The sequence below is a fragment of the Solenopsis invicta genome, chromosome 11 (genome assembly GCF_016802725.1).
Source record: "Solenopsis invicta isolate M01_SB chromosome 11, UNIL_Sinv_3.0, whole genome shotgun sequence".
NCBI lineage: Eukaryota > Metazoa > Arthropoda > Insecta > Hymenoptera > Formicidae > Solenopsis > Solenopsis invicta.
The window spans coordinates 2,905,108-2,932,686 of record NC_052674.1 but is presented as its reverse complement, the minus strand read 5'-3'; the positions used below and the strand labels follow the sequence as shown (position 1 = coordinate 2,932,686).

At 36.7% G+C, this 27,579-nt stretch overlaps 1 protein-coding gene across 5 annotated transcripts in view; it reads left to right on the top strand.

Annotated features, from left to right (window-relative positions):
- The window catches only part of LOC105194638 (basement membrane-specific heparan sulfate proteoglycan core protein), a 288,155-nt gene extending 263,256 nt beyond the window's left edge, over positions 1 to 24,899 (top strand). For 2 of the 5 annotated variants that reach the window (XM_039454875.1, XM_026130850.2), the window contains 5 exons: positions 9,482 to 9,692; positions 10,928 to 10,987; positions 12,713 to 12,863; positions 14,957 to 15,117; positions 20,968 to 24,899. In XM_039454875.1, coding sequence (XP_039310809.1) covers positions 9,482 to 9,692; positions 10,928 to 10,987; positions 12,713 to 12,863; positions 14,957 to 15,117; positions 20,968 to 21,068 — 684 coding nt within the window. In that variant the 3' untranslated portion in view covers positions 21,069 to 24,899. The remainder of the gene's footprint in view (positions 1 to 9,481; positions 9,693 to 10,927; positions 10,988 to 12,712; positions 12,864 to 14,956; positions 15,118 to 20,967) is intronic. The other 3 variants (XM_026130852.2, XM_026130854.2, XM_026130853.2) reach the window with 3 other exon arrangements.
- The last annotated feature ends 2,680 nt before the right edge of the window (positions 24,900 to 27,579 follow it).

Sequence of the window (27,579 nt, the reverse complement as noted above, 5' to 3'; positions counted from 1 at the left end):
GATATGTATTTGTAATGCAAAGTACAATTGATTGTATAATTAAAAAAGCTGTTTTAATTAATTACATTAAATATATTAAATTTTAAACGGAACATATGCGAAGTAATTGAAAACATTCAACGCGGAACATGTTTGCAGAATTGAAATAAAATTAAACTAATGCTTGAAGGATTCTTAACTCAGTAATTTCAAAAATTATGAAACTTTGGCAATGTACAGATATTTTGATCAATTATTTTTTTGCTGCCCCGAAGAAGTAAAATTAAATCTTGAAAGTTGGTTTATTTTTCATTTTTGTTTTATTATTTATCAGAAAAAAGAAGGTAGAACAAAATTTCATAAGAAATTTACTTTTTTTTAATGAGATGTATTAATTAAAAATTTTTTCAGAAAAACGTAATTATTTAATAATTAAAAAAACAATTCGTACATTTGATATTTGAGTTTGAGATTCTTCTCTTGTAAAACAGAATTAAAAGTAGGTAGATGTATGAAAATAATAATAATAACTTTAATCTGCATTTATTGCAATAATATTAAAAGTGTTTTTAATCTGTTATAAAATATTTTACTCTTTTATTCTTTTATAAAATATTCTTGCCCCATTTGTTTTGCCTTTCATCACTGCCATAAAGTAATCACGCTTCTCGGCATCTCCCATCGCTTTTTATCCAACGGATCGACCTCATGGCAGCGCGAATATTCGTCCGGTTCTCAGGAAGATCGCGCCATAAAGCACGAGGGATGATCCAGTGCGGTAGAGGGATGGCGGAAGTGCAATGGTGGAGAGAATGCGCTAGGTCGGTTGGTAAGAGCCGCGCCTCTCGACAGAATATATGGCCACGAAGGAAAAAGGCGTCGTTACCGGAGGCTCATTAACGTGAACTACCCCCAAGACACCCCTAGCAACACCTTCGGTCCCGTCGTGCTGTCGGGGGATGGGCAGTCCTCGCGCTGCAAAGAGGCGTACTGAGCTCCAATACTAATTAGCTGCCGTCTCTTCGAGTGGACTGTTCGCTTGTACCACCCCATTTTACCCCTTTTCACCCTCCAATATCTCCGTCTGCTTTTTTTCACTTTTTTTTTCTTCTTGCTCATCTTTACTTGGATCTAATCTAAACCCAGCTGTTTTCCAGATCCTCTGCGACCTCCTTCCCGTTTTTCCGCCTTTGTCTTCTTATATAAACGTAATTTCAGTTTAGTTCCTGAATATATTTTTAAAATACATCTAAAATTATATGTCAAAACATTTATCGATGATGAATGATTTCAAGGATTTCAAGGAATAAAACTTTGCATTCTGTTTTACATATAATACCATTATTTTCATATATCATACGGCTCACTAAAAATCATATTCACTTATTTATTGTCTATTTATAATCGATGATAGATTTTATTTTTTATTATAGAATCTGTAATACAATCTATATTAAAATCTCCCTCTTACCAAGAAATAGCCTATTCGCTTCCTTTCATCATCTCCTTATTTCTTTGATCTCATCTTTTTTCAATATTTTCTCTCTCTCTCTCTCTCTCTCTCTCTCCCTCCCTCTGGCTCAATTTATTTCTGAATATCCAAACATAATTTCGTTTCCTTCAAAACGCTATCGTCCCTTCTGCTCTCTTTGCTAATTCAATTTGTTCTTATCTCCCGTGTTCTGTTGCTCGAGTCCTACTACGAACGTCTAATCGAACCTATCTCAACAACCTCACTCCCTCAAACAGCTTCGTTAAATCCTCCGTCTCGCTTTCTTCCTCGCACTTTATCGAAACCGTTCTTCTCCTCCGCCATCCCCAATCCCCATCCTCTCGTATATCTCTTTCAAGGATGTTTCGCTTCCTCTTTCACATCTAATCCAAACTCAACCCCCTTCGCACTTGAGTTTTTTTTCTATCTCTCATTCGCACCTATCCTGCGCTTCTTATTTCGGTTTCGGTAATCGAACGGTGCAGTAGATAGCGGCTAACAACTCGCCCGGAGCCACTTCGTTAAAAGAGAAGCGCCGTTTGTTTCGGCGCCGATCGTCCTCTGTCCTTTTTAGGGAGGTTCCGCGAGAATCTGGATTCGTGCCACGCCTAAGTGTTCTTCCGCCGTGGCAACGGAAATTCGTTCGATCGCCCGACATTAGTCTCGCCTCGCTTCGACAGCTCTCACGAATGACGTACGCCTCCCGATTCGGGATCTTTACTTTTCGAACTTCCGCACTTGTAGTCATTCCAATTTTACGAAATTAAATTTCTGAGCACTTTAATAATCATCCTTTGTTCGTGATATAAGTTAAGACGACGTTTTTCTTCTCTTAAACCCCTCTACCGAACTTCACCTTGACTTCCGTATCAAAATAATGACGTGACTGAAATTGTCCATCAGCCCGTCGGTCAGGCGTTTACAAAGTGTCAATTACAAACCCCATTTTCCAAAATCAATGTGTCGTCGATGATGCAGCCTGTTCGCCAACATGCAGATTTCCCCGGGAAAATTCACCATTGAAATTGCCGATAAAATTAGTTACAAAACATTACGCAAACAGCATGTCCTAATAAAGCGTCAATTTGTTTGCACGCGTAAAATTCGATTTAATTTATTATCACGCGCGAGCTTTCCTTGTTAGAGGGACGAGGACAGCTATTACGATAGAATCGGAAGAGGCATGCGAGCGGGAAAGAGACCCAGAGAGGTCCAGGGGAAAATGAGGATGGGGGAGTGCAAGCGACCGATAGGGTATTCAAGTAATGACGACGATAACTACGGCGACGATAATCAACGCCCAACGCGGCCGTGTCGAACGCGTTTCGCCGCGCTAACAGCGATGACGAACGATGCTGTGCGGCCATTAAATTGATACCACCTGCTAATTGGTACCTCCAATTTCTATCGCTCGGTATACCGACTACCGTGCGATAAAATAATCGCACGGCATGCCTCGCGGCCGACGTTGCTGCGCCCGAAACGATTTCGCATGCTGCGGACTGTCTGACAATTTTGCGAGTGCGTCATAGCGATGATCAATGTGGCAACACCACTGCAGTCTTGGTCGGCTGAATTTCGCTAATGTTGTAGCGCGTGCATTCTAGTGTGGCGTGTGCCTCTCGCTGCATTTGCGCACAGATGAAACGCGTTCGCAGCTACTGTTTGAGAAACGAAGAGAGGAGAGATAAGAAAACGATTTATCTACGTTAGTAGTAATTGTTAATTACAAATACTTGGAAACTTTATTAGCAAAATTATCGTAATATTAAAGAAAAGGAAATTAATTACCAAATAATGATCACATTACGGATATTAAATTTATAATATTTATAATACTACATTCACTTTAAAAAAAAGAAATATACCGAGAATTAATCAATCGAGAACAAAGCCATATATACTGCAACCCATACAAATTAAAAATATATTGAAAATCAAAAGTTAAAATAAATTATATATTAAAAATTACAGTTATAAGTTTAATAAGAAGCTACGAAATCATAGGAAATTAAACAAAACCGGACTGGTAGGTAAAAAAAACAATGTTTATACATTATTATTAATGCAACGGGTTCATCGAACTTTACATAATCTTGTAATTTCTTAAATAAATGTCGAATATTATGACTAAGGGTGACAAGTAACGAGTGAACTAATGAATTTTTTCAATGAGGAACGAGTTACTTGTTTCTAAACATGGCGTTGTTATTATCGTTTTGAAAAATAATATCCAAAAAATATTATAAAAATATTAAAGGAACGATACAAGTAACACGTTACTTCTCCTTCCTCATTACCATTTATTTTACATATGTTTATTTAATAATGTGCTTTCATAATAATATTGGATAAAATTTTTATATAACAAAGAGGTATTGAGGCTGTGACATCTGTACTAGAATGAGTACACGTATTCAATTTATTTATTCATACATCATTAAAATTGCATAAGTCGTGAGCATGACTCTTGAATATTTTTCACAACGGACGAAAGCGTCAGTAAAGCGCCATTAAAAATTGACGCGTAAATGGATTATGTCAGAGTCTTGAAGCGGCTTTCCCTTTTTCTGCCTTCCCCTCTTTTATTTCGCTTGTGTCAGTCGATATTGTCGTGCGTCTGTTAGTTCGCGCCCGAGACAAAACCGACCGGATACAAACTGTCTCGGCCAAATTGATCGACATGCCTGACTGCATCCCGAGATCCCACGAAAACTCGAGAAAACAAGAAAAAGGGTCAGATAGTCGAGCTGTAACACAGCACGTCGACCAACTTGTGCAAAAGTGCGACTACTTGTATATTGAGACTCCTGTAAATAGAATTTATCTTTAGTTCTCTCTTTCGTATACGCCGTTCGATACATTCGTATTTTCGGCTATCCGTGAATCATCGTGCTGTCTGTGTTGGAAACAGATTGTCGGATTACGGTGAACGTCTAAGAAATCTTCGTAATGACCTCCAATTTTTCAAGGCAGAAAAACACATCATTATTCAAACTGAGGAGAAAAAACTCCACAAGAAAGCGCATAAGTAAATATATAAATTTTGCGAAAACTTTTTTACCTAATAGTAAGGAGAAATTCGAGAGAAACAAAATGCGATTATACTTTTACATTTTGCACACCGTCTTCAACAATCTCCTTTACTTCGCTATTGGCAAATAAAAGAGATAATGAAATAAAGGGGATTAACAATAGATAAAATGGGAATGACACTAAGAGAATCTTACTTTCTTGAAAAAAGTAAGATTGACGGTTATTCGCTGTACTTTGAATACGTTCCACCTTGTGCTAAATTGAAAGGAGGAACGTATCCGCTCTCAGTAGTTATATCCGCGTACAATCCGACTCCTACCATCCGGTTGCGAATTAAAGGCAAATCGAGATCGGTGAATAGCGCGCGCGCGCGCGCGCCCGCAGGGTCAGATGGCCGTACAGAGTCGCGTTTCCCGAGCGCTTTCGGATTGACCTGAGGAGAAAACGGCGGATCTTCGTGACGGTGACGAAAGGTCAAAGCCACTGAAAGCTCGCTCACGCTGCTTACCGCCTGGCAAATTGTGCCTGGAGATGTTTTATGTACCGCCTAGCTCGTCGTAAGCTTGCACTCTCCCTTTTTCTCTCGCCGGATATTCCTGGAGGATGTAAGGGAAACAGGCAAAAAGTTCGGAGAGGAGCACGCGAGAGGGATACTGCCCGTCTCGTTCCTTTCGCCATTCGTACGCGCTGATTTCTAAGCTGGCGCAACATTGCGAGCGCGCCGTCGTTTTCTTGCCTCGTAATTTCTCTTGCCTGCGGTAGGAAGAGCGAGGTGTTCTTGCGCTTGGAAATTGTGGGACGAATTTGGTTATCTCGCTGCAGATTGCGTCGATTGTTCTTAGTGACGTGTTGCGTGAAAATTTTAGTTCAATTTTAGCTAGTTTGACTTCAACGATAAGATGATTAAAAGCTATGTGCTTGCTGAAGATTCCCGTCTTCATGTTGCGTTTGAAAGGTACATATGATGGAGGAACTAATTGCAAAATGATGTGTAATATAAACTTGAGTTTAAATAATCTCAAATTTAAATTATGTAAATGTATGAAGTATATTAAATAATATTATAAATTACATATTTATATATTTATTATACATTTATAATTATATATTGATACATTTATAAATTATATTATTATCAAATATTTATCTTTTTTATTGAAATAAAAACGGTCAATATTAAGAGAATATTTCATCTTATATCAAGTCGAAATTTTTATTTGCGAATAAAATCTTCCTTCTTCGTCTAAAAAGAAATTCCTTCTTTCCTTTCGTCCTTTTAACAACGAGAAAGGGTAGAAAAGAAAAGAAAACGACAGACTCTGATATTTCCATCTACGGTTCTTGATGTAGACGTGTGTGCTTTTTATAATACATTTACACGTCGCGGTCAGTTAGTTGTTAGGTAGGATATCTGATATTTAATTAAGCATCATTAGAGCAGTGTCATCAGTAATTCAATGCGCGAATGTAATCCATTTATCAAGCCACCGTTGCAATAAAGTGACACGATAACGCGTCGAGCACGTAATATTCCTTCTCTCATAATCTTGGTTGCAAGTCGAGAGTTCGGAGCTATAAGATTTTCGTGGCTAAGTTACGAAGGATTTTGACCCCGAGGGGCCAAATGTAGGAGCTGGAGGATATTTAATTTTCCCCGACGGAGGCACTGCACTGTAGATATAAAAGGCGCGAAACGATAACAGGAGAAGAGAGAAGCGAGAGGTATGGGTGATAAAATAGATGTACAGGGATACGCGGACATACTCGCGAAATACGAATTTCTAATTCATACTTAAAAGCCTCCCATTTCTTGCTTTCTTACAACATTTGGCAATCCGCATATTCAAAAAATTATGAAATTTTGTGTACAAATTGAGGAGTTTTTCCGTAACACAAAAATATTTTTTGTTTGCGTCCATTTTCAGTTTTAGGGGGTGAAACACCCTTTTGAAAAAAAATCGGTTTTTTTCTTTCCAAACGAATATCGTCGAAACTGTAAGAGATAGAAAAAAATATTCTGAATGAAAGTTGAATTGCTCGAAGAGTACTTTATAACAATAATTTAAAAACATTTTTTTTAATTATTATTATTAATTATTATTAATTAAAAAAAAATTTTTTTTAATTATTGTTATAAAGTACTCTTCGAGCCATTCAACTTTCATTCAGAACATTTTTTTCTATCTCTCATAGTTTCGACGATATTCGCTTGGAAAGAGAAAAAACCGATTTTTTTCAAAAGACTGTTTTATCCCCTAAAACTGAAAATGGGCACGAATAAAAAATCTTTTTGTGTTACTAAAAAATTCCTCTATTTGTATATAGTTTCAGAATTTTTTGAACATGCGGGTTGCCAAACGTTCCTTGTCAGTCTCTTAAACGGAAATTACGATCGGCTTTCAGAATTACCATCGATTTTAGATAATTTTGCCGCGACATTTTCCAACTTGGAAATGTCAAAGTTATCGTTGATATATAGTTCCAAATTGATTGCAAATTTCAATTGATTGCAAAGATATATTTTACAACTTCTTTAATTCAATATTCTTCAAGAGACTTATTTGGCAACATTATCATGTGCTTCTTTATATAAATTAATCAGAAATAAAATCTACTGCGATCGTAAAAAGATAATTAATTAAATAAATTTTTTGATACTTATAGAACACTTTACATTAATATATACACATCTTTTCTCAACTAAAATGAAATTATTCAAACATGTTACAGAAACGTGTTTCAGAGTACAAAATAGCACATTACTTGATATTTCTCACGTATATTTGATGTCAGGGCATTTTATAAGGAATCGGCACGCGATAGACGGATAATTGTGAAATATCCCATCTCCTTTTTTCCAAGTGGAAACTCAAGAGCGGCCGGAGAACGATAATAGAAAATGGGATAAGTTCGGTTATCATATATAGCGCTAAGGTCGATTGTAAGATCGACCCTTATCAACCGCTTAATATCCCGAACTCCGTCTATCCGACGTCTCCCTTTGGCGCAGGAGGATCATGTCACTCTAAAACCGAGGTGGCTTCCACGAGGACGGGGAATAATTAATGAAAAGGGCGAGAGCATTCTCTAACCGGAAAGAACATACGTTTAACGATCCGCCGTTGCCAGGGTTGGAAGTCCGATAGCGAGCCGAGAGGGAAGCCGAGGACGCCTTGTAGGTGTGCTGGTCGAAAGCACGTACTTCTGTAATTGTTGGGGTGGCTCGGAGACAACCTTTAACGGCCGTCTCAAATACTACTCCCGTGGGCCCCCGGAGGGACCTAATGCGTTTTTCCAATCTGGTCGCTACACGTGTGCCATTGCTATCGATTAAACAATATCGATGTTGCGCCGGCCCGAAGCGTTTGAAGGGATTCGAGCAATTCGACAGAATGATTCGCCGCGATTGTCTGACAAAATTTCCCTCGTGTCGGCGGAGCTTCTGTTTTATGTTGAACTTATGTATGGCATCCCTTTAAAAGGAACGCGTGTCGCGCGATTCACGACCGAACGAAATAAAGATTGAAATCGTTCAGCAATTTAGGTGAATAGAATACACTTTTATTTGATCATGAGAGATGAGTAGAATACTTATTGAATTATGAAAAGCAATTCTATTTATTTATAAACGAAAAGAAATATAAGATGCAGGGTTTTACTATTGAGGAAAAGGCAATTAAATTTTTCAACTTGATTAAATTTCTTTAGTTCGAATATTTATCCATTTTACTTAAATACATAAAATAATACTTGAGCTTCGATTTAATCATTTAAATATTTGAGTTAAATACATAAATACCTAAATTGTAGAAATGTTATCAAGTTGAAAGATTTCAAGTCACAACTTCTTTTCAGTGTACTAAAACTTAGAAGGAGCGTAATGGAGCAATTTATTTCTCGACAAAACGCTTGAAATACAACGCAACTCATATCTTTCGATATTACCGCGATTATGACGTGATAATCCACAAAATCCGAAAGGTTAAACCGCGGAAACCGTTTATTATCGCGCTTAATAGGCGATGTTGTAAACCACGAAAATGTAATACCTCATTTGTAATGCCATACACGCTGACATGTATGCACCAAGCTGCGACAAATTTCAGATTACACTGCAATTTTGATGTAACGGTGTGGTAATTCAGTTATTATCACAGGCAACGTGCTTGATCGACCAACAATTGGCGATGGAATCGATTGATCGAACGGAATATTTATATGCGACACGAAGCGACAATATTTAACGTTGGCATGGACGAAACGTTACACATTACGCGTGTTTGTGCAGGAAGCATTATAACAATGGCAGGCCGAACCGATCGTCGACGCATTACACGCCTACGCGACCGCGGAAGTTGTTGTTTAATTCGAAATGTTTTCTACGGCGACAGAGGACTAAACTGGCCGAAAATGAATGTCGTTTTTTTTTTAAAGCAAATCGGACAGCGGTATCAGGGGTTAATGACGGACGACATAATTGATCAAATAAATGGATAGTTGGGTATCGATTAACCGAGAGTCGATTAATCGCGCTATCGACTAATTGCCATCATCTGATGAATTGAGGTCGACTGAATCCGATCGCTCTTCTCCTGTCATGATTCCAAACCTATCGATTCCAATCGAAAATATAGTACGAAGGTGTACTAATGTAGAACAATATCTACAGAGCCCAAGTGATACTATCTTTGTGTAATGTAAAATAATATTATTGATAATCGCTAATTATTCGAGGCAGGAAGGTTTTATTAAATTTTTAAATATTAGTGGAAAATGAGTTTCTTGTACGACGTAACTCGTCTAAAGCCATTCTTCTATATTAAAACGCAATTTATTGCAAATGCGGCACGATAATATTTTTCTAAGAATATGTGGGTGTTGAATTGCGATAATCGTATCAATTATTCAAATCGACAGATCGATGGTCGTAGCTCGGGCGAATGGAATCTAATCGAGCATTCACTTTGCTTGTAGATCTCCTGGATACGTAAGAGGGATTTGCATATCCTGACGTCATCAACCCTCGCCTACACGGGGGACGCAAGATTTTCCGTTAAGCACCCTGAATCATCCGACGAATGGACGCTGAGGATCGAGTACGTCCAACCACGGGACGCCGGGATTTATGAATGCCAGGTTAACACCGAGCCCAAAATGAACTTAGCCTTCTCGTTAAAAGTCGAAGGTAAAATCAAGCCCGTAAAATCTCTAGAAGTTCGCCAGATAACCCTTTTACGGATCGCTTAAATTTGGAAAAATGTGTGCACGAATTTTTGAACAAAATTTATCACAAGATAAATAAAAGAGAAAAAACATATGTGAAAAGAGATCTCGGTTACGCATTGATATACTAAATTTGTTGAACTTTTATTCTGTTACAAGCAATACGCACAATGTATTACATTGCATATACTTTAGAAATCCGAAAACAGATATTTGTAATTTATTATTGCAATGCATTAAATTAATAATTTACGTTTCTAATCACTTCAAACGTGATAAGCGAAAAACTGTGAAAGGGTTAAGCTAGATCCCGTAACAATTCTGTACCGTTGTAAATATATTTTGCGTAAATTACTATAGGTGAAAGAATACCTGAACGCTTTAATAAGTGTCTATCACCTGATTGATCAGGAATGACACTGCTGGATAACTCGAATACGCACCAGCATGACCAAAGTGATTAATGCTTCCGCTTGCATGTCTGTCACGTGAGGAACATCCTAAAGTATCGATTAGCTTTGTTGCATCTATTTCTCTGATCGAGTAATCGCATAACATCGCAGTTACTTTAATTACCAGCGCACAGTATCGATTTCGTCTTTCAATACGTAAAGCACTCGTGTATACGTATGTGTATATACGATATCGCTTAATACAAATACTAATAATATATCTCGAAAATTAAAATGTCTCCGGTAAAAGGATTTATTTCGGCGCGTTTTCCGGAAAAAACAAAATGAATTGTAGGCTCCATCATAAATACTATCTATAGGATATTTCAAAGCGCTATACAAAAGGTGTTTAAAAATAATAATAATATTTTACTTGCTCATCGGTTAATCCGACTTTGATAAGTCGGTTATCGCTTAAATCGTGAATCCGAGAGATTTTAAATAGGAATTCATTGAAAGGGATATATTTCAACACTTTAAACTCCGTTATAGTATAGGTCAAACACTTTTACAATGGATTAGAGAACCTTCACAATCTCAATTTACATGCATAAAAATGGATGAAAGGGAACGGAGAAACGACGAAGAGTTGAAAACGATATTCTTCATACTCGATATTTCGCAGGTATACGCGGCCCGTGTATACCGATAGTGCTTTCGACATTAGTTCATTTCCCAAACCCCCGAAACTATAGATCTTGACGAAATCGATTAACTCGATATCTTTTCTGTCCTCCCATTCCAGAAAGTGCCCCTGTCCCTGCCATCACCACACCAAACGCCATTCACCGGACGTTCAACTCAGGTTAGACTCACGCAAAGAGCAGACTCCTTTTCCAAGCTATTGAATTTGCTAGCTGCTAGAAGTATTATTCGCAATTTAGTTACATGCCGTAAGGGTGCATGAACGTTTTTTGTATATTTATGACCAAACCGCCACCAATGGTTTTTGTTCGCCAATGAGTTGAGGTCGTGGCATGAGGAAGGTGAAACACGGGCAGCGCTCTTCATTTAGGCGTTCGTTACGCTCGGGACTGTCGGGCAAAAATATTCTTTTTTTTTTTGCACAGATACAGCTGACGCTAACGCGTGCTAATTTTCCGCCGTAATATTGCGAGTCGTAAATATACCATGCGTTAAATGTCCGTTGAAACCGCGCGCGAGAACCTTTTTTCGAAATGGTGAGAATCCGATGCGGATGCGAGAATGAAAATATCTCTCCCACGCGATATTCGGCCTCAACTTATTTAGACTTGTAGATTTTGGCTGGTAGTCATAGTTTATAGATGCAAACTTTTTTTATATATAGAACTCTACGCCCTGAAATTTGAAAAACGTTTGATTATCTTCAGGTGGACCTTTCGTGATTTCGCATGGGTTTTTTTTGCATGCTTTCATAACTTTTTTTAAAATAACTGCAGCAATGTTTGAGTAATAAGTAAGTACTAAACTATATATTAATGTAACTAAAATATATCTTTCCTTGCAAAAACGTTTTTAATGACAAATTTTAATACGTTTTATTATTTTTACGCATTTCTTTTTTTTCTTATGTTTTAAATTATTGTCTTCTTAATTTCAAACGGTCTAATATATGACATAATACATAAATACTTTCATAAGATAATCTATCTCAATTTTAATTTATTGTTGCATAAGAATCAGGGATCTCTTATTTTCGCTTATATTACCGTAAGTTTGAAATAATGAAATTAATTATACCGTAAGCTTGTATTAAGATGAAACGATTATTAAAATAATTAAGCTTAAAATCGTTGACTATATAATTAAAAGTTTTTAAACAAAAAGTTCAGTAGGCGCACAAATGTGTTGCTTATATTGGTTTATTTAATGGGCAACATTTTTAAAGTGGATAAGTTTTATACTCTTATCAGAATCGATAATATCGAACGAGTAATATTAAATAATGTCTAATAACTAGCGGAAGAGACTTAATTTAAACGTAACGTAATACTTAGATCGAAATGATGTCAACGTAAGTTATATTTTGTTATTCTTGTATAATACGAAACATTTTAATTGTGTTAAAAATATTTTTTTTTATTTCTGCAGTTATTTTTTCAAACTGGAAAAATGGCGAATATGATGCATAATTTTTTTTTTTTTGGTAATAATATAAAAATTAATAGTATAATTTTCTAAGAGACATAACATTGCATTATAAAAATTTACAACAAAATTTTCTCATAAAATATAAATACAGGTAATAAAGAATGTTGACAAACTAACTCTATTGATATAAAAAAATTCAGCGATCGTAAATTAATGGTAACAGCATTATATTAAATGATAAGGTATCGTTTGATTGCATATAATTTTACGCGAATGAAGCAAGCAGAAAGATATTATGCTTCTACAAAATGTTAGGTCATGCAAGTAAATGAATTCGGTATCAATTAAGGGCACGATTTGATGTTTCCAAACTGAACGCAGCCCGTCATCTAGCGCAGGTGGATACGGATACGGATTTAGAGTATTTAAGCGTACGGTTTTCTAACGTGTGTTGCAGCTGCTCAGGCGACGATCCTGGGGCCGGAAGACGTCTACGTAAAGAAGGGTAGCACGATAAGCCTTACGTGCGAAGTGAATGTGCGAAGTACACCTCCCAGTAGCGTTTCCTGGCATCATGGAGGGGCCGTGGTGGATTTCGACAGTCCCAGGTACAAACTGCTAAGAATCGACTTCTCAGTTTCATTCTTCTTGCAACCTTCTTCTTTCTTTCTTTCACATACACATGCGCATATACGTACACACACACACACACACACACACACACACACACACACACACACACACACACACACACACACACACACACACACACACACGTACACGTGCACGTACACGTACACGTTTCCATTCGATCGCGGATGTTACCGCTACTATCGCATAACCGTCGGAGATCCTAACGGTGTTTCGCAAGTTTCCTCCATCTCGGCAAACGAGGAGGGAGGTTTCGGCCGGGGTTTTTCGGGTCGCTACCTTGCGGTATCGCCGATCGAGCGGAAAGTGTTGGAGTACCCCGCCTTTAATCTTTTCGTCAGCCCGTCAATTCGGAGAAGGATCATCAAGAGTCAAAAAAGCAAACGATCCTTGATCCGGCAATTTTGCTCGGGATTAGTTCAGATAACGCTTCGTGCGAAAAAATGTTAAAGTAGTTTATTTCCCTCTTTTTATTCTCTCTGCAGAACGAAATGTGTCACTTACAATATCGAAGGCTAGTATAACATCACTCGTTAGAAACGTCGTGTGTTCGCAGTTATCGTGTGTCTTTAATTCAGTTTTATGGGAAAATATATCCGATGCGAGATAACTTTTTATTTACATATTTACTTGTGCACATTTGTTAACAAATGTTTGACAGTGTATGATGCAAACGAAACCACGCGTTACCGTTTATGCAAGATACACTTAGAGCATATAAACACGAAGTGTGCATCGACTTCACCTCATATTCAAAATTGTGTCTAGAAATATCGAAGATGTTTATGAAAAAGAAGGATACATATGAAACCCTCGTCCTCTGCATTGAGAGGTTTTTTAATTTTTAAATAAAAAAATTACATTTTCTTAAAACCTTGTATTTTGATATAAGCATTTGTTTATTCTGTTCCAGTAAAAATATTTACTTTTAAGTAAATAGACATATTTCTTTAAATATATACTTTTACATTTTGTACATTTAAATAATGATTTTATAAATAAACTAATAATATTAAATTAAATTTAATTGTTTTTTTTTAGATTAATTAATCTGATTATCTTGAGTATAAAAATAATCTAACAGTAAATATTTTCTAGAATTACAAGAAAAAATTACTTGAATAAAAATTATTTCTTTATTTTATTTTCATAAATATTTCAATTAAGAAAATGTTAACTTGACTGCAAGTAAATAAATTATTGGGATTTATACCGAGTAAATAATTATTTTTTCTCAGTGTGTGTGTGCATGTGCACAGATGACGAAGGTTCCATATACCTTTCTCTCTAACATGCATCTTGGACACACTTTTATAAAGCATTCAACTGTTTTATGTTTAATTTTATATTAAAAGGAAAATTACAATAAATACAATGGGCAAAAAAAGGAATAGAAATAATTACAGTTTATTTCTATTAAACTTTGAGTGAGGAAGATAATAATACATATTGTCAAAATTGATTCATTTTTACAATAAAAAAAGAATTGTAATTATGGAATTGTAGTAATAAAGAGATTATTACGGAACTCCTTAAATCTTAATTATAATGGATTTTTATTTCTAGAAAACAATGTGATAATATCCGTAATGAATATTTATGGTATAAACTTGAGGACATCTTTTTCCTGAATCATCATTCTTTCTACATATTTAAAAATGTTTGAACACGTCAACGTATTGTTTGAAGTAATAGTAAAAATGCAATTGTTTAAAGATGATTATAAACAGTGGAGGAGAATATAACGATCAGTAGAATATAACAAGAATTAGTAAGACTTTAACGCCAATATTACTTCTGACTTCTAATTACAAGGCCAGCTCAAATATGCCTTTAGTCTCAACATACTTTTGAGCACACTATGCACACTCCATGTATATAGACATATATGCTCTAAGATCATACACGATTGCACGGCATTATGCCGATGCTTTATTTTGTAAACTGCGCTTTCTCCCTGCAGAGAGAGAAAGAGAGAGAGAGAGAGAATTAATGACAAAGTAGCAATGTGTGTGACGAGAACGGCGCCAAAGTATCTGCGATAATTCAGTGTACACCGCAGGGGCGGGGTTTCCCTGGAGACGGAGAAAACGGATACCGGGACGACAAGCAGACTACTGGTGACACAGGCCAGATTGACCGACAGCGGAAATTACACCTGCATCCCTAGCAACGCGAATCCAGCGAGCGTAATGGTCCACGTGCTGAATGGTAAGCGAATTTCTCTTTTTTTTATGACGCTGACTTATCCGGCGGCCCATCATCCTCTCTCGCCTCTCGCGACGTACCCAGCATCCCGGATATTCGGATACTCAGAGCTACCTTAATGACATATCGCGATGGAAATGTCTGAATATCCGCGGTTGAAATTTTCAGATAACCCGGCGGTGCGCTGCCTCTATATATTACGAGCCATTATCTGCCCGAGCCGGTCCCACATGACGCGATAATTTGCTAAATTTTCAACCAGTGCCGACGCGCTACGATTACGTGACGAGTTCTCATTATTACAAATGTGACAAATATAATAAATTATTCGATCTGACTGTATCTCTTGCCGAACATGTCCCTTTCTATTCACTGCTTTTACAAAAGCGACGAAACGATATCAATTTACATCGCGCCGGCACTTGTACATACGAGAAACTCGGCAAGACGTTTATATTGAAAGTTTATTGCTTTAAAGGCCAATTAATTTGTATTCAGCAAATACGATATACCGCATGCGAACCAGGCAAACTCGCTTGATAAACAAAGTCAGAGCCAAGTTCTCGACAGTTCACGCGTTCCACGTTACAATGTAATTCGCTTATGAGTTTAATCGAATAACGAGAATATCAAACTACAATATTTTATCCGCCATTTATTATCTTAATATTATTGAACGGGTCGGCGGGTATCTTCTTTATTGCCGCGGAGCATTGCGAAGTTATTATTGATTGTGAGTAAAATCGAGAATAGAATTAATGACTTTTTTATTCGCATAAATTACGCAGTGTTTCTTGTATTATGCGCAATTCGATGTACCATCGACACACGGTGTAGTCGGATTTTCTCTCTTTTTTGTACTTTTCTTTTTCTTTTTTTTTTCCTTTGCGTTGAAGAAGCACGCGCGAGTTGAGTCGGGCTGCTGCGTCATATGCACGCCCTTCGATAAACGTCGCGTGCACATGCACATTCAAGAGCCATTGCATGCGGAAAAATCTCCAAGCACCGGCGTATAAACATTTCCATGTCGGCATTCTTGTAATACCGCATTTTCATGTCCTCCACATCACGCGATTCGATCAGAGTTCACGGCTAACCGTTTGTTTTCGATTAGAGCGCAACCGGATTTGCATGATATTCATTTTGCAGGAAAAAATTCCCGATCTTTTTTTCTTTCTTCATCTCAGTTTCCAGCAAGTTTACTTAATCGATTTCGCAATTACGTATTAACTTGCGTACGCGATGAATCCAACGGTTCGATTTTATTTTTAAATAAATAACAGTATTGCAATAAAGTTAAAAGTTAAGAATTAATACGTAATTATCAGTGTCACTTAATATAATTATTTTAGCACGATGAATTTGCACTACTGCTGTTCTCTTCAATAAAATGCAACATTAAATATTTGTTATGTACCAATCGTTTACGAATATGTGTGGGTTAACGTTTAAATGCTTTTTATACCTTCAGTGAAGTATTACGTACGTCCAAATACTTTAATCTTTTCTTTTTGACGTCTCAAGTGCTTTATTATTATGAGACAGTTCTCAGCAAAAATTGAGTTTGGCACATCCTTAGCTTCTTCGTAGAAGCGAAATTAAGAAGTTGAAAATTTCATCCTTTTCATTATCGCGCGATCCTTCCGAGGAAATTTCGTTCAATGGGAAGCTTTCGGCGATAGCAAAATTTTCCAACGGCATTGTGTTCGCGCGACCGACAAATTTCACATCAATAAACGCTTACATATTCACAACGCAAGTTCGGCGACAGGAAGCCAGCGGGCTCCTGAAGTGTGACATTCGAAAGGGACGGCATGCGTTCATTCATCAGGTATCGAAATCCCCCGTCATAAAGTTTGACAGGCTCGTATATTGGAGTCGCAGCAAGTACTCGGCGCCGCACGCATACTCTCGCTTTTGATCTATTGTCAGCCGGCAGCGCTCGCGATAACACATGTAATATCTTGTTCGGCAAGTTCACCAATCCAAGCTGTCAATCATCGTGAGCTCGCAGAGCGCGGCACGCGTCTCGCGAAACTCGTGCTGCACCTGCAGCTGTTCGAAATCAACATCTTTTATACTTCTCCCCGGGTGTCACCAAAATCGAAAAATTTGTGGCTGTTCGGTAAAAAGATTTCGATTCAATTAGCAGAAAGACTTTTCCAATATTCGAAAAATGAGATACGATATAAAATGAGATTCCAAAAATGGTTTAAAATTAATATCCAAGTTTACGCAGTGATTTTGAAAACTTTTTATGCAATTTAGAGTTGACTCTTTTTGATAACGCTGTTCATTTTTACATTTTAAAATTTAACGTAACATGTAACAAAATTGTAGCCTCTAATAAAATTTCAACTAAACTTTGCTCGCACCAGAATTTTTATTTAGCTGCCAAAATATTTAAAATTGAGTATTAAAACGCTCTAAAAATGTAGTATTTTGTATATACGTAATCATAATACAACGATTATGATTACGTACGATGTAAAAATTTACGACGTAAAAATTGCGTTGGTTTTTAGTCCGTTACATAGCCTATTATATTTGGAAGATACATCATCATCATCATCATCATCATCGTCATTTTACTCGTGTATGACGCGATCTATTCAATATTCAGTAAAAAAAAAGAGACCACATCGATATTCCGCAACTTCCGCTTCGCTTCATTTCGACACCGATGCTACATGCGTCCTGGCCGGCAACGCAATAAATTTACAATACCACTGGCCTCTCTTCAATCCCTGATTAAATTAATGTTTTCGAATTCATAGCATTCCACGTCGAAAGCTACAAAAATCAACAAAACCCTACGGCAACTGGGCAACACGGACCGCCCGCCGCATACATCGCGCGCGTTTGCACGGCAATCGAATTGCAGAACTTAACAAGCTTTCTTCGACGGTTTCCACGCAGCCTCGCGCTGCGAGCGCGCGGGGAGTGCGCTTTCCACCCTTCGAACCATCGAGACATCGATCGCGCCCACTTTCGTCCGGAAACGCGCCCGGCGAACGCGCGCCTCGCTCGTAGAGAGCGGTCGCTTCCGGTGCCGGATGAAAATTAATGCGGCACAGTTCGTCTGCATAATTAATTTATAGGGCGCACCCGGTCGCCGCGGTCGGCGCATTGGCCATCGACGTTATTTCAAACACAGCTGATTACTCTGCAAAATTGACCGCAAATTTCAATTATTTCCCGATAAACCCGTATGCGACCTGGGGGGGCTATCCGTTTTGGCACGTACTATCTGCGCATTAACGCAATTACGCACGTCGACCGTGCCCGCCCGACCGCTCGACATTTCGAGTGTCGAGCCGGTGTCATTTTTCGATAACGGGGGGGCCAGGTAAACGCGGCGTAACGGTAAACTCTGCCCGATGAAATTTTCAATTCGCTCGTAAATTGCGACCTTACCGAAGGGACCGGTTACCGCGTCGTCGAATCGCCACCGTTATGTCGTACACCACCGCCGGACCCGTGATTATCTTTACTACAGTCGAATGCTACACGCAACGCGGCGATATCGCGCGCACCGCGTCGACATTGAACGCGAAATTGTTGTTTCCCCGCTCGAATGTGGTGCTACTGTTATTGCCGAACAAAACGATATTTCATCCGTAACGCGGCACGCGTTTCACCCTTGGGTAGCGCGCCTTACGTACGTTAAGCGCGTTATTCCTTTCTGCCATGACGTGAAACGTTATAGTAACATGTGAAAATTGCACAAACGATTTTCTAAATCTATCGTGAACGTATTGCGAGACTGCAGAGACATAAATGATATTATTGATAAATTTTAGGAAAACGCATTTCGATTTATACTGAAAATAAACAATTTTTAAAAGTTGCTCAAGGAAACGAAACTTATAAAGAATAAATTTAATACTCTTATATTATTGAGAGATTTTCCAACAGTATAAATAAAAAAATACTATATAGTTAAAATGTGACCAAAGTATCATCTATAAACTGGAAAAAATATCACATGTTACATATATATATTATTATGTAAAATATATAATTTTTATTGCTCTTTTTGTAATTTTATTTAAGTTAATATTATTTTTTTTATTATTGTACGTTATAATATACCTAATTTTTTAATAATATGTAAGATTTGGTATAAAGTTTTTGATTTATGTGAAAATTAAAAATATTTATTACTTAAATTCAAAGCGTCAATTTTCTTAAATTTTTGTTGCAATACACGTTGTTTGTTGTTTGTAATCGTCTATCAATGCATCTATCAATGTCTATCACTGAATTTTTTAGTTACGAACAAAAATGCAAGAGTTTACTATAATGCATTTTATTTTACCGATTATTTCCTCTATACAGGATTTCGTTACTAGAAAGAGCGAGATCGTCGTTAGGCTGGAAAGTTTCCACTTAGCGTTTAACACGTTATACGAACGATTAACCTACATTGTGAATCTAATTAGGGCTGCACAATTAAATTCTTGCGTTATGTAGCTACTCGAGATAATATTCAATGCGAAGAGACTGTGACATGGTTTATAGAATTAACTATATGGAACGATAGAATTTTGCTTCAATTCCCGCGAACAATTTTCTACATACCTATTACTTCTAACAACTTTTAATTTATATGCTGATCTGACTAATTTTATTAATAGCAGAAAGATATATTGAGAATGCATATATTAGAAACTTACAGAATGACTTTCAATTCGATTAATGTGTAATTGTTATTTTTTTATTTATTATACAAAAGTCCGCCGATACCGACACATCATTTTGTTTTCCCTTACAAAATATTGCACCATTTTTAGTCCGAGAAAATAGTTGATTTGAGTAATGAAAATGTATTTGGTTCAATGAATACGACCCCGTTTTTAGATCTCAAACAGGAACTTTTCCAGAAAAATGAGTAATTATATAAAGGGAGTTACATACAAATACATCCGATTAATAATAACGTGCCTTTATGAGTATTTTTGAATGGTAAAAACGTGCTGGGTGTAAAGAGATGTAAAAACGATATTCAACTACGAGTATAAAATATAAAGTCGTTTAACACTCGCAAGTATTCACGTTATACATTTTGAAACTGCACGATTCAGTAAAAATTATATTTATTATTACATAATAAAAAACCATAAAAAAGACCTCGCATTAGAAACTTTCGATATAAATTTCCCCAAAATACTTGAATATGACGTCGTGCCACTTACCCATAAATTAATGGAGGGTAAGTACTAAAATACGAGTATATTTAAAGTTAGGCGAAATTCACGGGTATCCTGTTTAGTCCTTCTCCTGTGCGCAAAAGAGGAACGCATTAACGTATTGTCATTCATCAGCTGAAAAACGAGTACTGAAAACGGGCAATCTATTAAAAAAATACTCATATGCATACTCGTTTATACTTGTCATGTTCCTTCGTAATAGATTGCGCGTGCTTGAGAGTGCAAGGAACAAAGATAAAAATGATAGAACGAATTAAAAACGCTCTATGCCAGGAGTGGTGAATTATTTTTGTAAAGGTACAGATTATATTTTTCAAACGCTAAAAACAAAATTTTATAATCATCAGTACAAATTAGAAAACGTCTTCTTTTATCCAAGATATTTTATAATCGTGATTGTATCTATACTTTAAATGTGTATAATGTGTTAAATTGCATATTAATAAATATGCTTTTAATAATTATGTCATACATGTATATTTAATATAGCTCTACACATATTTCAAATATGTTTAAAGCAGATACAAACGCATATCAGACATGAATGATAAACAGTGCAAATTATAGTATAGCGTCATTAATATACGAAACGTAATTGAGGACAGGGGAGCTAAAGGCGATTTGCACATTTCTGTTGCAGGTGAACATCCGGCGGCGATGCAGCACGGCGGCAGCTGCGGCGTGGCCCCGACCATTTTGCTCGCCAGCATCACCCTCATAATCGCGAACCTGTTAAGGTGAGCAGCCGCGTCGTGAATCGCGCATCTTAATTAAAAAGAAAGTTAAATGTCAACGGCCGGGAGAGACAACGTCCAAAGTGAACGCGCGCGCGCGGCGATCGCGGATCAGCGCGAATCGAAACGGTACACGCTCGGAAAAATCGCCCGGCCGACCGCGATAGATCGCTTTAGCTCACGCCTCGCTGTCACACGCTGCGTGTATCCGTTCGTCGAGTGTTCGCGGCAGCAACGACAAGAGAATCACAGTGCGGACCGAAGTGCAGTGGACCAAAGCTCTGTGAAGGGACGCAGTGACGTGGCGGACGATCTTTAGCACGTACGTTTTTAACACGAAAATCTTTCACAGACTCGCCATTCTTTTATATGAAATCGTGTTAAATGCATCGCGGCAAAAAGTGCCGAATTATTCTCAACATCCTCTCCCGGGTAGATGCGGTCGAGCGTTCGTTAAAGGGGAGCTCTCTTGCACTTGTGCTTTTTGTATAATTAAATCGGCATGTTAACCGTGCCTCAACGAATCTGCGTGGACTCTCTCCCTAATGATGGAAAAGAACTGCTCATCTCGTGATTTTGCGTTGCGAGAACTCCGTTAGAATTTGTATTTTAACTAATTGAATAATGGCCTCGTAGTCTTCTACGTAATACCGAAGGACGAAGCTGCACTTGGCGGAGAGTCGGATTAACTGTTTGCATGATCTGTTACGATTGCCAACGCTTTCGAATCGAGTATATCGATGGCTGGATCCGTTCGATGGTTACGAAATGATTATTACACAAATCGAAATTTATAATCTAACGATTATCAGCTAGTTGCGTAATAATTACCAGGTAATTAAGGCTCTTGTACATAAAACGAGTAATGAGCATGTAGAATTTGCCGTGACCTTGTACAGTATAATGCACGTGCGAGAATTGCCACGTGATCGAGAATCGTTCGACCTGGGCAATATTGTATATAGCTTATATCATTGGTTATAATATATTTGTATAGTATACATAACAAATTTGCGAAATGATTAAAATCTTCTGACTAAAATCTTGTACCTCGAGCGCAATGCGGCATCTCGAACGTGCCAGATGTTTTTCGTATACTTCTCGAGTTATGTATACTGTACACGCATAAATCAAATTTGCCCAGATTTGACTCGTTTATATAGTTTTTGTTGAACATGTTCAATGTCTATTATTGAGAGAGAATTACGTTGGTAAGGAATTGATTGCCAAGGTGAGAATGATGCGGTGATTTTCTTTTTTCAAAAGACTGTGAGAAAATCTGATCGCAAAAATGATTTGCATCAAACTGAAGGTAAAATTAAATTTTCATATTATTAACATATTTACAATGTCAATGTGATGATGATATGTTTATGAACATCAAAAATGTTATTTATTAAGTGCATTCTTTTAATATGCGATAAAACTGTTTAAAGAATTGAAAAGTTATATAAAATATTTCTTTGTGAAATTTCTCGGATGTTGTTATAATTGTAACAAACTTTTCTTGCATTTACGCTCCGAATAAGTTTTTAAAAATATTGAATTTCTATGAACCTTATTCTTTCTTTAAAATACATATTTGTGAAATACCGAAATATAATTTCTGGAAAGGAGTCTTTAACATGAGAGAAAAAAATTGACATTGCATGGAAAAAAAAACGAAATTATTGTCTACATAAATCGTCATGTTTCGATTAATTTTTATATTTTATACGAATAATCTTGTGAGCTCCGTTGAAGTCATCGCAAACAAATTCTGATTTTACAAAAGAATTTTTTAAAATTATATAGATTAATATGTAATTGTTTCTAATATCAGGAGAGAGTATTTACAGTATACGAAGTTATACCATCAATGAACGAAAGGGCTACCAGAACTAATCACTTTAGTAATGGCAGTAGATAGGTCCTCGATATGTTTCTGTTTGTTTAACAAATAAACAGGATTTTTTAAATAATTTGTTACATTAATACGTATCTTGTTTTATCAATAATCAAAGTGCAATTTGTCAAAAGTAATGTTTTTCTGTCAAACATGTACATCACTTCACACTTCCAAAATTCATTCAAATTTGAGCTATGAGAATATCAAAATGATTTTTTTTTAAATCAAAACGCGATAAAATTAATTCATCGGATTAATCAAAACGGACGTCAACGATGGTAGATAACGGAATGTTATATTAAAATGTATCACGAAGCTCGTGCATAGATAAGTGAATATATGAAAAGATAATACGTAAATATATTTAAATAAGTCAATAATAAACATTCGTTATGTTTTATGATAATAGTATGGAAAGTATAATTCGAAAGATCAAAATGTAATTATATAAATGAAATAAAAGTTCCTTTGCAGAACTAATGAAAAGTCGCCTTTTAATATCTCATTTAAACTTTCTATGATATATCGATAAAATAGATTATCGATTATTATTATTAAAAAATTATTGAATTACAAAATCTTCAGATTTCATATATTTTGCAATTTTATTTTATTTAGTTATATTTTTTTCTAAAAAATTAGTAACGTTGTAAATAATAAGTAATGGAAATGAGATTTTTGAGGAAAAATAATAGGGTGACTTACTTAATTTTGCAAGTGAATTGAATATTTGTATATAATAGACGTGATTGTACTATTAATATTTTATTTTATTTATTAATATTAAATTATAGTGGTCTTCCGACTTTAATGCCAGATTCGATATTTCCATCAGATTCAGAAGGATGAACGTTTAAATTATTCGTCTTCCTATGTATTGAGTTAAATCGATTAAATCTTGATTATCTAGCTAAGATTATCGAGTACTTTTAAATGACTTTTCAGATTAATTTCTTTCAATCCAAGTTGCTTTTTCTGAGAAGGAAAAAATAGGAGAAGAAAAGCAAGATCCTAGATATGATCATTAATTCCACGCACGTACTATAGAATATAGCAGTAAATCATTAGGTAGTAGGTTTATTACGACATATAATGTAATATGAGTAAAGAAATATATCATAATGATTAAAATGTTAAGATACGATTTATCTTAGAACCCATAGGTTTTTTTATAACATTGTAGCTCGGAAAACAAATTAAGATCTACTCACTGTTGAAGATTGTGAAAAATGCATTTCTGAATTTTCATTCAGAATCAGAGAGGAAATATCGTAGTGCTATCAATTTGTATATAATTTTTTATGTTGATTTACTATGTTGATATATCAAGTAAATCGAATCCTATATATTCCGGGTAAAAATTGCGAATCACAGAGAGGGAGAGAGAGAGAGAGAGAGAGAGAGAGACCGACGTAATTATATAAAAGTGATCAAAGTGCAAAGTGGAAACATTTTTTTAGTTTAGTTTGAAGAATCACTTCCATCGAACTACTGGTGTGTCGAATCAAAGTATTTAATCAAACTCAATTCGATAAAAAAAAAAGTTTATATTCACGATGCTCCGTGTTTCGGTGGTTTCCGATACGTGGCTCCACCGTGATTTTTCATACCGAACCGTGGCTGAGTTATTAGGTTTAAAAATACATTCCTGTGTATGAAACAGTGATCAAACAGAAAAATATCGAGAGGAATATACCTACTTGTGAACTAGATAATCAATATCCGCGATTCGCATACTTACGGAATGTTGCACATTACATTAGGTAAGAGACTAGACTGCATTGTACATAAAATTCATAATCGATTATGTATCATGTTATAAGGGAACTTAAGCATGAATCAAAAGGACAGAATTAAAAGCGAAATGGCGATATAGAATACTATATTGTAAAAATATTCATCGACGTGAATACTGTTTCAATAAATGTAATGATGATATAAAAAAAAAAATACATAGACTTATATTTCGCTCTTCCTTCCGTTCAATTGTTGTCAACATACAAACATGTATTTCTATTTTTTTTCTTTTTACATAACGTGAACAACACTTACCATCTACAATATTGCGTATTATGGAAATTTCATGTGGCATTATCTCCATTCTATTGATAGCCAATATTTTTAGCAAAATTGAATATCTAAATTTTTTTTATCAATCAGAAGAGATATCAAATCAAATTTAAAAAAATATATGATGGAAATATTTTCAACGAAAATATTTTTTAGAATATATTCTTTTGAAAGTTATTTTAACTGTGCATTGTGATGTATCCTGCATGTTTAATTCAATTTTCTTTTTTATGTCTGGATTAACGTACGTCACGCAAAACTCTGCGCACAGCATTTTTATGCATAATATATATAGAAATATTTATATTTCCGTTTTTAATGAATATACGCACCGCCTTTTTAATTAGGTACGAAAACGGTTGATTTTAATTGGTGTGCGGTTCATATATACCGATTTCTCTCCGTTGTACACGTAAATACATGTTGCGTGTATTTTATGCGTGGAAAATAGTAGACGGGGGAAAAAGCGATGTTCGTACGCACGTACTATTAACGCGTAACATGCATGGGAAGCACCTTTTATTTATCATACGCGACTGCTTCGAAATTCGTTGTAGCAAAATTAACAAAATTTGGAGACATTTATAACGAAGCCACTCTTAATTTCTTTAATGGCACTAATGGGCTAATTGGACGAAGCAAATTGCGATTTTAATGGAATATCACGAAATAAATTCAAGGAAATTAAAATGAAACGGCAAGCATTGTATTACACTGAAATATTTAAACATTAATTTGCCGCCGCGCGAAACATAATGTAGCAATTTGTACGAATAATACGATAGAGTTATATTAAGCATTTTGTTTAGAAAATGAATTTAGAAAGATGCCCTCCTCTCGTTCATATCGCTCAATGACGTATGCATACATACGCTCCGTACATTATTGTTCTTAAAATACGCCAATTGTGTGAATAGTTTTTTTCGTCGCTGTTCATCTATAATTATTTGTTCGTAATCACGCGCGTAACTAAATAAAAAAAAAAAAAGGTGATCGCTATATCCGTTATTTTTAACCGGCGCGGTCGAAACGCGGAATCGCAATCACCCGAGCGGCCATTGAGCGACTTCCGGGCATTCGAGGGCAGTGAATTCGTGCATTGTCCCGCAGTTTTTCTTTCTCGGCGCACGTGTGCGGTGGCTCCGTGCTGGACCGACCGGTCGGTGGATTGGGCAGAGAGGAAAAACTGCAACACAGTTAAACGCGATACGCGCGAGGTAAGCCCCGGCCATCTACTACGTGTACCCGCTGTTTCCAACTTCGCCGCCGCGACAATTAACGAAACGCCGACCGGGACGACGAGACGGGGTCGGCGAGCTGTCGCGCAATTCGCCGCCGATGCTGCGATTGTGCCGGCGAAGCGCGTCAAAACGAGACAGCACGAGAATTTCCGAATAAACGGGACAACGGTCAGCCGGGCGGATCGACAGAAGCCGAAATTGGCGAAGAAGAGAAATAGCGCTTGATAAGCGTATCTTGATAAAAAAAAAAGAACCGGCGAGAGTGGCGAATATCCGATACTCATTTTTTTTTCTTCTTTCTGCGTGCCGCACATATACGATTGCACGGATATGGATACATTATATGAATGACGCTGAAAATTTGGACGCGCGACATTTCATGCGAGGCGAAAGCAATTTTAATCCAATTAACGCTTTTAAAACCACGTGGAATCGCTTTTTAATATCAATATATTCGCAGATAAAATTGTTTAATATACTTTTCAGAGTGACCGCAATGTTTTATTAAATTTTGTACCAACAACGTTGATTCATGAAATATCTCGCATAATGTGAGAATTGTCGTAGAGCATTTTTTTTTTTTTTTTTAGTCATTTTAGGCATCAGTTTAAAGTTCCAACATATTCCTCCCCCTCCCTGATGCAGAAGCAATATTTTACACCTTGCGTTTTTATCGCCCCGCATTTATAGTGTCCCATAAGCGGGAGCGCAAAAGCATCACATCACCATAACCCGCACATGTATAAACGGATTTTCCTGACAAAGACAAACTACCGCGGGGAGAGCAAGAGATAACGTAACGGCGAATTCGCGTTTCTTTTTTCGGTGATGCGTCCATTTATGTCGAGGCGTTTACACGAGGCATTGACACAAGATTGCGTAGCGACAGCTAATTTCCGGTGTAACGTGGGCAAAAAATTATTCTGCCAATAAAAACTGTTTACCATCTTGCCCCGGCTAACGCGCGCTTCAATTTCATTGTAACGAATATAACCCGGATCGTCCTCGTCTCGCTGACCCCTCGCGCGCAAAAAGCCAGACCGACTCTCGGCTATCGAAAAACAATTAAACGGATAAAATATCGACAAACACAGCCCGATAGACGGCTGATATTTTATCAGCTGTTCGGACAACCCGTCGGCATCTCGTTGGGAATGAGCGTATGCCGCGAGTATTGCACTGAACTACGTGGCATCCGATCAGATTAAGAAACTGCTATTTTATCACAGTTGTCACATATTCACTGAAGTGATGGTTAAAGAGATTTTATTTGTTTTAAGGAGGAAGTCTGCCGCTCTATAATAAGCAATATTTTTATA